At 42.3% G+C, this 14,977-nt stretch overlaps 1 protein-coding gene across 3 annotated transcripts in view; it reads right to left on the bottom strand.

Annotated features, from left to right (window-relative positions):
- Positions 1–14,977, bottom strand: part of F13A1 (coagulation factor XIII A chain) — a 71,805-nt gene that overhangs the window by 36,319 nt on the left and 20,509 nt on the right. For all 3 annotated transcript variants that reach the window (XM_061346558.1, XM_061346560.1, XM_061346559.1), the window contains exons 4-6: positions 13,136–13,387; positions 6,803–6,921; positions 1,358–1,465 (exon numbers count right to left, since the gene is read on the bottom strand). In XM_061346558.1, coding sequence (XP_061202542.1) covers positions 1,358–1,465; positions 6,803–6,921; positions 13,136–13,387 — 479 coding nt within the window. The remainder of the gene's footprint in view (positions 1–1,357; positions 1,466–6,802; positions 6,922–13,135; positions 13,388–14,977) is intronic.

Below are 14,977 nucleotides of genomic sequence, written 5' to 3'. Positions count from 1 at the left end.
AACCTAAGTAATATTGAAGCCTTCTTTGGCTTCACATATTCTGTGCTATTCTGCCCTTAGGGATTCCATGGTCCCTGCACGAGGGACTCTTTACACCTACTAGCCCAGGAATGAGGGAACCACATTAAATTCTTACTTCTATCTGCAGGTCTGAAGCCATATTTCTAATGTCTGAGGTGAAAGAGCTAACCAAAAGGTTAAAAGAGAAAGAGAAGTGGGGGTGTTTGCAATACTTCTTGCTGAAGCTATTCTGTTTCACATGTTGCTATGCAAGATTCAGCATGTGGCACTGAAAGGCTGGAGATCCCATTTCAATGTCATCTAACACAAAGAGCTCATTCTGTTAAAGCCTGGCACATGCTGTAACAAGTGGGTTAAAACACTATCTCAGCCAGGATGGCAGCCATGTTTTGTGGACACACATACAGCTGTGGGTGTTTAGTGGCTGCCTTGGGAGAACACCTAATGACACTGGCTTGATAATTAGAGTAGTATGGGCAGAGGAAGTCCTCAGTTTAGACCTCTAGAAGGCAGAGTCAAGAACTCAGCCTCTTCCTTCCACATGCAGGATGAGTCTTCCACCTTGAACATAAGGGATGGGGCTGCTCTTGCACCCACATGACTCCTGGTGCCTAGTAGCTGGAAGAAGTGGAGATATGGAAAGTCTTCTCCTTACTCTTTGTTTATGGTTATTTTAGGTACTTCCATTCCAAGTGTTGTAAGTTTAGTGTACCCCATGTTTAAGAGGACAACTCACAGTGTTTTCATCTGGGGTCAAGGTAGCACACATAAAAGTTCTCAGCTTAACTAAGCCATTTGGGGCTCAAAAATCAGATACAGTAATCGTTGCAGTGTCTTAAGACCTGGTTACTAATGGAGGTTAGTGATAGAGTCCACATAAAGTATCTCAGCTCCCCATCTGAAATTCCACGCATGACTCCTTGCTGTCAATGGCAGAGTTTTCTCAATTATCTCAGCTAATGGAAAATGAGCACATTGTCAATGTTATCATGCCTGGAGTGCAATGTCTAAAAGTAGCTTTCCTGCCAATGAGGTACAATTATTAGGAAAATGAGATGAACCAACATAAGTATTTCACCTTTAGTAGAGTAAAATGAAAAGCCAGGCCCTAGAGGTCAGAATGGACAATTGATCTGGCACCTGTTGGAGTAAGTGCATCAGGGCATGAGGGCCAGCCAGTTCAATCAGCCTGGTTTTGATTCTTATTATGAAGCATCCCTGCCTGTGGCAAGGGGTTTGGAATTAAATGATCTTAAGGTCTTTTCCAACCCTAACTATTCTATGATTCTGTGATTTACAAGTAATTTCTGACACGTATTAGGCTTCCATTACATACCACTGCTGAAGCAACACGGCAGATTTTGATTGGGTTTCCACGCCCAGAGAGCTCTAGTTCTGCCTTGTCCATCAGGAACAGGCAAGCATCCAGAATGTTCTCTTCAAACTAGATAAAAGAAAATAAAAAGGGAAAGAGCAGGGAAATTGAATCACTTTTTATTCTGGAAAGCAAAGACAAAGTTATATTTTCCTGTTGTTATACTAGCTCATCAGCTTAGTCAAGTCAAAGTTCTGTGGTTAAAAATATAAGCTTTCTTCTAGAATAATCGCCCATGTATGGCAGAAAAAAAGGTGAGAGGCTGTGAGGGAAAAGAGAGTGTAATTTTCAATTCAATCTCAGTCCGGCTTCCAGAAGGTTGAAATGACAACACAGCCTTTCTGACAGAACATAAAATTTTAAGTGCTAACAAGTATATAATAGGAAGATATTATAATAATAACTACAAGAAGCTGGTCGGCTCATGAAGGACTTCATGTCCTTCACAGATTCTAGACCTGCTCATTTCAGGACTTCTCAGATACAGGCAATGCAATGCTGGGAAGCTGAACAATAAGTAGCTTGCCAAAGATAATTCAAAGACACATTTTTAAATTAATTTTTAAATCTCTTTAAAATTAACGACCAAACACTGATTATATAGATTAATCCTGGACTATGAAATGTAGACATAAAAAAACCCAAGTAACCTAAAGTAGTCTTCTTCAAAAATAGAATGAAAAGGTACATTTTCTTCGATCCAGCATGAACAAGCACAAGAATGAATTGAGGGCAGAGGTGCCTAAATAGACCAGAAACCATTTGTCACAGAACTTGCCCTGCAGTGTATTTCATTTTCCTGAGGGGAAACTGCATAGCAAAGGAAAATACCTCTCCCCTAGAAAATGGTAGGAGACAGGGAAATGCACATTAATGAAACAAGTATCTCCTAGATACACAACCTTGTATTAGCATTCAAGACAGTGACAGAAACTCCACAGAGTGCGTCCCCTTGCTGTGCTAGGTTTTAAGTTCTATGCTTGCATCCTTAAAGATATGATTCCCTCTAACAGGATATTTGCTCTCATGTTGCAATTAGAGCTGCATTGATTTTGCAGATGTCTCCAGATGGGCTTAGGGTTCCTTGGCAGATAAGGGAGATCTTAAGGTTTGCCTCCTGAAGAAAGTGAGCAAAAGCCCAGACCAAGCTGCTGCTTTGGCTGCCTTGGGAAAGGCAAGGGAGAAGATAGCTGAAGTGCTGGAAAGGAAGCCCAAAAGAGTCAAGACTGCTGCTGATGCTGCACAGAAGATGCACAGGATGGGGGTGACTTCACAGGCAGCAGCAGGGTTCTACCATAAACCAAGAAAACAGAGGCACCACAATGTTTTACCACTCTCAGATATTTCCTGGACAAGGAAAGTCCCTTTTTGTGCCTCTGTCTCAAGCTTGCCTGGCTTTCATTGCTCAGGTTACCACCTCCATATGGAACCTTCTCAGCAAAAAAGGCAACACACCTCTCTCATCATCACCCACACATGCACTGAATTACTTTCTCTGGAGTGGATGTTCACTAGTGAGTAACACCTTATAGTCTGAGCAAAACTGTACTAATGGTGTTTGGGCAAATAGGGAAAGAGAGATCAGTGTTTCCCAAGGACCTACTTCTAATATTGTATCATCCCTGAGAAGCTGTATAATTGCACAGTAGACTGTCCTGTCTTCTTATGTGATGTAAATAATCTTGGGTGGAGAGATGCTGTGGAGACGCTCCTTGCCATTATCCTCATAGCAGATAATGTAAACTCTGAATGCTCACAGCAATCCTTCTTGCTTCGAGTTCACTTCTCTTCTGGTCTGGCCCAATGATTTATCACTTTCATTAGGATCAAAATCTGCTTTCTGCACTTCAAGTCATCAGCAGTGCCTAAGACCTCAGTTAAATTAATAAGAAGTTTACCCTGCAAATTAAATCTTTCTCATCTACAGTTTATGAGACACTGTCAATCTTGTCAGCATTTACAGAAAGAATAAAGAGAAAAGAAATTGCTATCAGGGCTGTTGCCTTCCACCGTAGCATTTACAAAATGACATGAATGCTTGTGAAATAACTGGATTAACAGCAGAAGAGATAGGAACATCTGTAAAGTCTAGCTGCCTTACACTGTTGCAGTAGGATGCAGAGTAGCCTTAACTCTAAATCCAGTTTCGCTCTTCTTCACTATCCAGGGATCTGAAAACATTAAATCAGACTAAATCCTGCTCTCATTCTTGGCTTGAAAATGTTGTCTAGAGAGAAGTGGGAGCACTTGTGGGGCTGAACACTTCTGAAATGTCAGAGGAACTAGAGCAGCAGTAGGTAGCCAGGACAAGTGAGTGAACTTGAGCCAGGTGCAGGCACTGTCTGCTCAACACAAGTTGAAATAGAAATAAACCAAATTCAGGACCAAGGAACTTTGTCAAAGACACCTGGGAGAGACTGCAGATGAAAAACAAGGCATGAGCACATAGGCAAAGGGGTTGTGTTTACACATGGACATGCATTGTATTACAGAGCAATGTGTTTAGTTGGGCTGGCCTTCAGTGGGCATCCTCTTTCATGCTCAACTGTTTCTAATAGACGACATTCCATTGAAATCAAAGTCAAAAGGGCAGTTTGCACTAGTTGAGTTAGGGCTGTATTTCTCACAGTCAGTTGCAGGCATATGTGATCTCCTACTGATTATGGTCTGATCTGACCAAATGCACATGTCATGGAATTACATTTGCACAGTGGGCTGCAAAGCTAATGCAGCTCAACACGTGGACATGAGACAACTCATGATGGCAACAAGAATTCTGTGACCACCTGCCTAATTTTATTTTTCTCACCCAAACTCCCAACATTAGATAAACAATATAGCACCCAGTTTCTGACATTTCACAGCTAGAAAATTCCTATGTGCCTAGATTTCTTCCAAAGCAAAATTTCCCCTGAATTCCCTGTGGGCTTTTCTGAGTGACTGACTATGCTTTCTTAGAAGAAAGGAATCACAGTCATGTAACAAGGAACACCTCCATCCTCATTCATTAGAGCCATGTTTCAATTGCTTTGTTGTTTTTATTCCTTGGTCCATATTTCTTGCCTTTCTTACTCTCATGTTGATGCTGCTCATTAAATACATTGAATACCATGCCCGAGTCTATCTGTATTTTGTATATGACCCAGTACCTTTCCTCTCCATGACTGTATGTGGCCTTATGCTTTTACCTACACTGTCATAAAGGGCTATATATCATAAAGGGCTATATATCATAAAGTGCGTACTTGTGTACTATATCCATAATATAGGCCATTCTGCTGGTATTTTTACTTGCTCACAGTAATGCTCTTATTCTTAACATCCAGGATTGCTGAAAATGAGGGAGATGCCTGGTTTTAATGCTTGGAAGTTTTCAGGGTAAGATCAGGAATATCACATCATCCATCTCACTGAGAGTGAGGGAACTGTACTTCTGCATGGCTTTGCAGTTTGGGATGTCTGTTACACCCATACAAAATGACTGATTCCATTAAAGCTCTTTGCTTGGCCCCCTTAGATGCATCTGCCACAGTTTTCACATGGGCAAGTGACAGCTAAGAGTGCACCACAGCACAGTGTGGAAATCAGGTCCTCCAACTTCAGACAACATAGGAATGAAAGTACATGACAGAGGGCTATGGAACAGCCCTAACCTCACAGAGAGAAATACCTCCTAGCAAAACCAAATAAATAATGCAGTTTCTCAAGGGAAGCTGGTGTTTGTGTCAGGAAGGTGCCACATTTTCAGAATATAAGCACTTCAGGCCAAGCCAGTATAGGCCGTAAATTTAGCATCTCAGGACATAAATCCAGCAGCTGGTTTAAGCAGCACTTTCCACCTCCAGACACTCATTCCCCTCCTTTCCCCTTACATCTGTTATAGAGTGAATCCCAAATCCAGGAACAGAGCAAGCCCGAAAAATAACCCAGGGAAAAGAAAGAAAAAACAAACAACACAACAACAAAAAACCCAAACCAAAACAAAAACCCCAAAACAAATCAAGAAGATGCTTATTCAGCTAGATCAGATCTCCAGTCTGATTCACGCCACGGCTGCACAAGCACTTGCAAGGGGAAGGAAGGGCCAGGAGGGGGCATTTTTGGTCAACTTAAATGCACACCAGCTTTGGCCTCAGGATCTAGCTTTCCATTTCTTATATCAGAGGCACCATCAGCTTATGGAATTCCTCCCCATCAACACCTAATTTAAGGGTTATTTTTATCTCAGTCCGGATAACAGTCAGACGCCACAAACAACGGCACTGACCCAACCAAACAAATGGTGCAAAGGCAGGAACTCCCTAAGGCAGTGCTGCTGCGGGAAGAAAAGATTAAATTGTACCCTTAAATAAGGAAACAAGAGAGATGTGAGTTCAAAGAGCTCTCCAGGGCAAGCACGCTGGCAATCCACTTATTTCTAGCTCTGAGATTGTCTTTAGTTGACGGAAAGAATGCAAAGCAAGAAGGACCCTTCTGCAAGGCTGTGCCAGGGAGGTGCCATGAAAACTGAATGGATTTGTCACCAAAGCATTAAGGAAATACTTCAATACTTTCTTCATTGTGCTGCTGTGAAAATCCAGGAGGTGAGATGAGCAGAGTTTACCATATACAAGTGACAGCTAGAGTGAGTTTTGCTTGTTTTGCTTCTGCACATTAATGCCTTTTGCCATTCTCATACAACAACTTAACTCTTTCATCCCGTAGGGATTTTCAGGCTGGTTAGTACTTTCAAACAGATTGAGGTAAAATAGTGAAGCAGTAAGTCTGATGTTATTGAAGGCACACCAATACTGCACAGCAGCCTGATAAGGAGTGTTTCCCTAGGCTGTAAGAGGTCACTGGAGACTGATGTCAAGTCCAGGCAGCAAAGGAAGAGGTTTTCCTGCTTGGTTATTGTAGTGAGGAAATTTAAAACTCTGCAATTAAATCACAGTTTGTCATATGAACAAGCTGACCCCCAAGAAGACCAGAATTATTTCTGCCAAACTGCTAAGGGTCAAAAAGCAGTACAACCTATTGCTAAAAATCAATCAATAATCAATCAATCAATCTATCTTTCTGCTCTTTTGCCAAATCATTTTGATCCTGAAGCAGGAATAACTTAGCAGCAGAAATATTCCTGCATTGTGGAAATCTCACCTAATGATTATAACTTTGAACAGGCAGTCTCTTAGTCTCTGAAATATGCTCCTAAACCAAGATCTTTAAATATTAGCTCTTATAATACTGCTTTTCTGGATTAGGCATACACCCACTTCATACAGTTTTTAAATTATGCCCCTTGCCTTTCTGAAGCAGTGACCAATAATGCACTCCAGAGCCCACCGGATAGGACCACAGTCTGGAGACAATTAAACTCACTTACTGTCCTACTGGGAGCAGCCAGGGAAGGTCTAAGTAGCTCACCTGACCGTAACTCCAGCTTCTTAATCTTATGTCGTTGATGTTTCCATGGAAAACAATACCAACATCATTCAGGACATATTCTTCCCTTTCCTTCTCATCATCCAGGTACACGGCATCCTCTGCATCAGTTCACCGAAAAGAAATGTTAATACAGTTGCTTAGTTTTCATATAGGACAAATAAAACATCTTAGCATATAGTACAGTCATCTTTGACAAAAAGCACCCCTCTTCCATCAAACAAAGCATTACTTGCTTCAACAGAGTACAAGAATAAGGAGGTAGTGACCTAGGCAGGAGTATGATACGCAACTTGGAAGCATGTAAAATGCAAAAATGCTGACAACTCCTGCCTGCTTTCTCCGGGTCTTTAAAATAAGATTAAAATGTCACATCTTATCAGGAATGTTATGATTACTGTGTACCACTAATTTAAAAGTTGGAGCACCATGACGCAATTCTGCATCCACACAAACAGATCAAAGAACAATTTCAAGCCTATTAATGTTAATGGAAAACAGCTCAAGTCAAGAGATCTAAAGAAAAATCTGTAGTGTGCTAAAAAAAAATGGAATACAGTTTTTATAATGTATTAACAGAAGGGCTTGATTACTTTTTCTGTACGTAAGTTATTGACTGGAGTATCCCTCCCCCATGTAGCTCGACTGACCAGCTAATATGGGGAGAAATTCAAGTGTCTACATGAAAACTGCAAGTACTTGGAAGAGATCTTTACCAAAACATATACAAAGGGTATATCCTAGATTGGTCTCATATCAAGAGTCAAGAACATATGCATGGGCCCTCATCCTGCAAACATGACTTGCAGAAGTAAATAACACACTATTAGCACTCATAAATAACCCCAAATGACATGAAACATTCAGACATTCACAGGTATGAAGCAGGTTGTGATTCTGTGATGCTGGAATAGTTGAGGATTTCGTTACTGTACCAATCGTTGTATTTTGAGACTAAGAGATACAGCTTAACAATTAATAGTATGGGAATTAAGAATTAATTAATTTGAGGAAACCAGTAATGTGGTACCAGGTAGGAAATTAAAGGGAAGCAATAACCTCTGGTAGTTTGATACAGGCAAGCTATCACTCACTACTGTAGATTTCTTCAGCATCCCACTACAAATTACTAGAGAATCATTTAACTTTTAAAGGCCTATTGATGTGTTGTATTTTGCTGAAATGTGAATCAGATTTGTACTTCTGTTTGAACCTCACCCTCGCAAGCTTCTTCATTTGCCCACAAAGCTGCAATTTGGCTGAAAAAAAAAAGGTAAACTCTGAGCCCTCTGAAAAAATCAATGGCAGAACTTACGCTGGCTTCGGCTACATGAAAGATTTTGCCAGTCTAAACACCTAATCCTGCTGGGAGTTTTGTTTTCTCTGAAGATATATATACAGGAGGGATTATGAATATATACGTAACATAATGACCTCCACATTAATCTGCAATAAATGATACAGAAGCAGGTGCTAGATACAAGACACCTTTATTGCATTTGAGGAGATCAGTGCTTCCTGTTATGCTTTTGACAGGGCTGTTGTACTGCTGCCAACCCCTTCCAAATCCAAGCAAACAGAGAAGCATCAGGTTTTGTTGGGTTTTCCCTAAGGTGAGAATGTCTGAGACCCACTTTTGCATTTGGTGGAGTGTTGATATTCACCAGGCTTCTAAGGGCTGGGACATCAAGAATTTTCCATATAGGCTTGTCATTACCCCTGACCTAGTGAACCTTTACCCAAGGACAAAGTAGAAGGTCATGGGTTTATTATATTTAAAGGGTATTAGGTGAAAGAAAGCATTAAAACTTGACAGTGAATCAAAAAGCTGCAGTCACTTATGCCAGCAAGGACTCTAATACTTAAGAAACTGTATTTTTTTAAGGGCTAGCTCCCAGCTGTGCACAAGTTCTGCATAACATCCCACTAAAAATGTTGCAGATGTTACAAATCATCTAGGCTCCATTTCATCAGGCTGGGTCTGCCTGATTTGCTGACTGAACAATTATGTGCATTCTCTCAGTGAGCTTTGAATTTTCTTAAGGCACATCCACACAAATGGCGCAGAGAATGCATTTAAAGAAAGAGAACTCACACCTTCCTCTGTACAGTTCTGCATTCAGTGGAGTGTGTGCATATGCCTTCTTGGCAGCTGTTGTTTTCTTTCAGGGATTAAAAATATCAATATTGATCTGGTTGGTATCAACTGAGATGCTTATGTTATTTTGAGACTGCCTGATCTTTGCTAAATCAGATGAAAATTGATTAACTTCTCTGTCAATTATTTTAAAATATTTGTGTTTTTTGATAAAGCAGAAAGTGCTTCTGTGTTTCCCAGAGAAGCCAGCTGCTTTGATTTTTGACAGCTTTCACTACCCTTGAGACTGTTTAGAAGAAAATACGAGGCATCTGTGGCTACTTTGATGCTAAGCGTGCTTTACATAGTACAACTCCTAATTATTTTGTGCAAGTGGAGGCTCACATCTGACAAACGGAAGAATTCCATGGAAATGGGCTCGGTTTGTTTGTTCTTCTTCTCTAGCAGTTTAAGGGTTTTTTTTTACCCACTTCTTTCATCCTGGGAAATTACTAAGACACTAGCAATGCTACAAAGAAGCAAATTAGCCTCTATGCTTCTCTGTTTGAAGATGGATAAGGTGAAAATACACTTCACGCAAAGGCAGTACTGCAGGCGAGGAATCCCACTGAACACAGGCTCAAGGCTGAGGAATGCAGAACAGCCCTTTCCATTTGGGAAAGTGAATAAGCATGAGAGGACTCTGGCCACTGTGGGGGGACCCCATTCTCACTACAGCAACTGCCTGGAGCTGGAAATTCTGTCTTGTAGTGCAGACAGTGACCACCGAGCACAGCAGCACCACAGATGGGTGGAGATGGCAATCTTGCCCTGAGAACCCAGCCTCCATTCAACACACTCCAATGCGAATCCAGGCATACAAGAGTGGGCCTCACTGGAAGAGGACAGCACTGCGGTGAACACAAAGCTTCAAGAGCTAAATATGGTTATCTACAAAACCTACTCCACCCCCAGGACCAAGATCAGTTTGCTGCCTTGCAGCTGCTAGTGCTTGCCTGTATTAATATAGCAGAAGGAGGAAGTTCTGTGCACATTTTGCCCACCGGGAATCTATGATACAAGAGACCAAATTTAGGATTTAGCTATAAGTGCAAGAAAATGCTTTTGGGCCAAATTTGGATGACTGGTAACACTTAAGAAGGGTCCAAGGTTAACCACGTGTTACTAATCCTCAAACTGTATTAGAACATTTAAGCAGAAGAAACGTATAACTGACTCAATAAAGTTGCAATATACTCAATTGCTTAAATATAATGCACTTTGCAGGAAGCTTGGGTGAATGAAATGCACACCTCAGCTCTGAGAGTCTGTAGCTTGCTGAGATGCACTATGAATTTCCACCTGTGGGAGGGTGAGAGCCACACAAGTCAATGCAAGGTCTTGTCCTGATAAGCACTGAACGTTCCCTGTCAGAAAGTTGCTGGGAGTTAGCGCCTCCTTGGAAAGAGCTTACAAGTATCCAGATCAAAGGAGCCTTTCTCTGCTTTCATGCGGTCTGATACTGCTAAGAGTTAAGTTAAACTGCTGGAAGTTATCCTTAACTACTTTCCATTTGTATCGTGTTTCAGAACTGAAGAGGGCTCTGCATGCCCAAAAGCAAACCCATTTTTCCTAAATATGTCAGCTGGCTGAAGAAAGGATGCTGCCTCTCCTCACAGGCTTTACTTTGCTCACTAAGCAATACAAATTCCACCTGAGTATGTGAAATCTCAGTCCATTAGCTTGCTGAATTCCCACGTTTGGGCTGGTGCACATCATTTGGCAGAATCAAGCCCTGCATCTGCATCTTTAAAGTATTCTTGGTGATCAGCCTTAAATGTAGCTAAGGGGATTAAAATATAAGAAAGCATTTGATGATTTTGGAAGCGAAGTACTCTGTAGCTTGACTGGTATTCAAACTTGCTCTGAAACAGCAGGAAAACCCCCACATCCCTGGCTGGGAAGTTATGTCAACACTGAACTACAGTGAGAAAAGGAGCAATAAGAAAGGGCACAAATGCCTCTGTCTTAAAGAAAAGCTCATACTGACACATCGATGTTTCTCCAAAATGATGAGTCGGAAAGCTCAGCTAGACACTGACAGAGCCCATATTCTGCTGCTTGCTGTAACAATCCCCAATCCTCAATCCCCATTCATTCCTGGCATCAGCCTTCTCTCTTTTTAATGGGGCTTTTCACTCAGACTTTTCTGCTTAGCTATTAACCCAGCAAACAAGTCTAAGAGATTTTCAGACTATTGTTTTCTCTGCACTTTAGCTGCCTGAGTTTTTATACCCTTTTGTCATTCCACTGAACAATCTTTTCCAGCCAGGGGATAAAGCAAGGAAAGGCAGTCACTGGTTTTCTAACACAAGGGAAGGGGAAAAGGCAGATACAGGTGCCAATTAGCTCAAACTACCTAGGAGTCAAAGTAAGGGCAAAAAATGAGAAAAAATCCAAATGAAACATGCAGCAAATTAAATTTGTAACAGTCAACAAGGGACAGAACCTGGAACCATCAAGGTACCTGAATATGCAAGCAAGTGATGAAAATGTGGTCCTCCAAGGGTGACATCGAGTTGCCTCTCCTGGGTTGGGGCAATGGATTGCTGCTGCTGGTGGAGGAAACTGCTGCATATCTTACTCCTTCTGGGTTGCTCATGCCATGGTTTTAATCTTGTTCACTTTTGGCCCCATTTGGCTCTGGTGGGAGGGAGGGAGGGAGGGACGGCATAGGAGAGCATAGTGCTCAGCCACTAACTGAAGCGGATCAGTTAGCACACAGGGCTGGTGGGAAAAAGGGTGTGTAGAAGGGACTAATTTTTCCCTTCACACCCCCTGACTAGTGCCTCTGATCAGCCTGTGTAGTCCCAGTCACACCACAGTGGGGTAGCCAAGCCCCCCACATCACATTTTTTCTGTGCTGCATGGGGCCCTAGCTTGTTGGATGCTAGTAATGAGGCAATTTAAGAAGCTTTTTTCTTTGGGGTTTATCCCTTTACAAGTAGAAGCTGTGCCACTGCAGAGTCACCATGCTGGCTAACAATCTGGCTGTTAGGACACCCAGAACTAACACCAAGGGATGCTCTGCCCTGGGGTGGAGAATTACACTTCCCTAGCTGGAGCTGTGAGAGACTGGAAATGCCTTCACAAACCTTCAGTTTTGTCTGCTCATGGTAGGTCATAACTTTGCAATGCTTCCTCTCTTTTTGTTACACACTCTCCTGCCTCTCGCAGAACAAACTCTCTTAGCATGCTGCTGTAAGGTACCTACCTCTGCACTGCTTTCAGAAGTGTTTCATGGTGTCATGGGCCTTGGGCCCTGCCCTTCCCTTCTGTTCCCACTTGACTGACCCTGCTTTATACAGCATTAACATATATGTTCTTAAATAATGCATAAGCTAATCATTGCTTATATTCCCTTGGACTAAGGGCAAGTAATGAATTCAGCACAAATCATGCAATGTACTGACAGTAGTGCAGCTGAATAATGGGCTCTATTAATAATGCTAAACTTACTTGTCACTAGGTAGGATGACCCTTGTTTGGTATGGGATTATTTGATGCAAATACTCTTTTAAAAGATTTAAAGATGAAGGGAGGATGGCAGGAAAATATTAAAGTTAGCTGCTGACCTCAATATACAGTAATATGTATGGCTTGGGGCCTTACAAGTGTCAGAAGCTGAGACACAGTGCTACAGCCTGTCAGAAAGCTGAGCCGAGTCTCTGGTCCTCCATGCCCTCTCCTTAAAGCCACATGGAGTTCATTGGGTAAAATACAATTCGGTCAGTCTAAGGTCTGGTCTGTGCAGATTTAAAAATACAAATTTTTCTTCAACCCACTGCGTAATAAAAAAGGACTAATTTGCCAAATGTTTTGTTCTTCACAGAGGGCATAGTTGCCACTAATTACTCACCAGTAAAGGGGATGTTAAAAGGGCAAATGTCATGTAGTGGCAGGAAGGCACCACCGCCAGTGATGCCACAGCAGGTTGAATTCATGCAGGCTTTTGGCTGCATATGTTCAATCCTAAATGTGGTGGTCAGCGATGTAATTTGACAGATCCTGTCCCACACCAAACCCTCTTGGCAGAGTTACTATATAGCTTCCAGACCCAAACTGGCATTTCTCCAATCTCCTTGGTACTAAGCTCTCCTTAGTGGACCACACTCTCCCAAAACCCCATGGGCATGGCAGCAGAAAGAGTGAACCTTTGACTTTGATAAGGTACTTACGCTGGCACCAGGGATTGAACAGGATGTAAGTGTCGGTTGCTGAGTTTCTTTGTGTCCGAATGATGCCAAAGGGAGTCCAGACAGCAACATACAAGCGAAACTTCCCAACGATGCAGGTGGCAGAAGACATGATGGAGAGGCGAATGGAGTTGTTCTCTCTGTGGGTAATTTTGGCTCCCCACTCACCGGGTTTCAGCACATTACCTACTATGATCGGGATGTAGGTGCCTTTGTTTTGCTGTGGGTAACGACCTGGAAAGAGAGGTGAAGAGGTTCTTAATTTCCTGGCAGCTCTCTGCCCCTCTGCCTTATTTTCAGCAGAGGTGGCAAGTTTTAGTGGGTGGAAACCACCCACCTCCCTCATTACTTTGCACAGTGCTTGGTCACTTCACAGTACAGCCACACAAATACATGCAACACCTCCCAGCAGGTAGCTCATGCAGCCACCCCCACCCATCTTGCTCCAGCAAGCTTCAGTCTTGCTGGCTCGGGCACTGCCAGGAGTGTAGTCCTGGCAGCATGAGTAGGGGCTGTCCCAGGCTTTCCTTACTCACCACTGTTTATCCTATTGCAGCAAGTTGCACTCCAGCTTGCTCCTTGCCTTGGTGTGCAGCTACACTGCTGGTAAGCTTAGGTAAGAACCCGTCCTCAGTTTAGATGCACCCACCACCCTCTTCAGTAGCACACAAGTGCCCACTGAAGCACAGACATCAACCCTGGGGCTCTTGAGCAGAGCCGAACCTTGTTCTCACTGCATTACTGTGATAAGAAGCAGAGACCAAGTGCTCTTTCATACAAGTTCACATAGATAGCTAGAGGAAAGCCAAGTCAGTCCACCAACAGATACCCAATGCTAGTCCCTCCCAAGCATCCATTTCTCATGTACAGAGAGGGAACCAACTCTGGACACCAGTAGTATAGATGAAGATATCTGGCCTGGATAGTCAAACTTTGTCTGCAATGTGTCCCAAAGTATGACATACCTCCAAAGTACTTCACGTGATAGTCTACCTCATAGTAAGACAAGTCACACCCCAGAGAAGCCTATTTTACTCTGCCAACTATAAAAAACATCTAGACAGACAGGCTACATGTGAATATGTACACTGCCAGGATTCAAAGTTGTGTGAGGTTCCACCGTTTAAGCGTGAGGTAGAGCCAAACTGTATCTGGAAGCCAACCAGCAGTGTAGACAGAAAAGACACTTGTGAGAAGGCTGAGTTCCTTATCTCATTCTCAAATCTATTCTTCATTTCATATTTTCGGCTGAAAATCTGACTCTCATTCAAAAATAGGGTAATGAAACACAACGATGGCAGAGAGACAGACTTCTATATTTTTCATTCCTACTATTTAAGAACTTCAAAATTAAACTCACAAAGGCGTTGGTATTCTTGCTTGCTTATTTTTATACAACTGATTTAAAGATAATTCCGAATCTGAACACTGATACGTTCTGGGAAAGGACAACTCCAGCTTTGAATCTGAAGCTTATGAGCTGCCACAATATCTGTGAAATCTGGGGCTACTGTGCTTCATCTGAGAGATTATTCAGTGCATGTGAATTTCCCTTTTACAGATGTTCAGTTCACATAAATAGCTTGCTTTGCTCTATTGGCCAGGGATGCTGTAACCCATGAAACTCATTCAGATCAGCAAGGGATACAACAGAAGACAAAGAACTACAGAAAAAAAAGGAGTAGAATAGGAGCAAAATCAATAGAAAACACTAGAAGATAAAGCACTGGATGCTTCAAATATAAGCCATCAAAGAAAAGGCAGCCTAGAGAGAAGAGCCTATAGAGGTAGCAGAGATGAGAGTCTTGTGCTGCTAACAATTCC

Source organism: Neopsephotus bourkii, unplaced genomic scaffold (genome assembly GCF_033783945.1).
Source record: "Neopsephotus bourkii isolate Nb327-2 ecotype Australia unplaced genomic scaffold, CSIRO-AGI_Nbou_v1 NB_272, whole genome shotgun sequence".
Classification (NCBI taxonomy): Eukaryota; Metazoa; Chordata; class Aves; order Psittaciformes; family Psittacidae; genus Neopsephotus; species Neopsephotus bourkii.
This window is presented reverse-complemented; position numbering and strand designations above follow the sequence as displayed.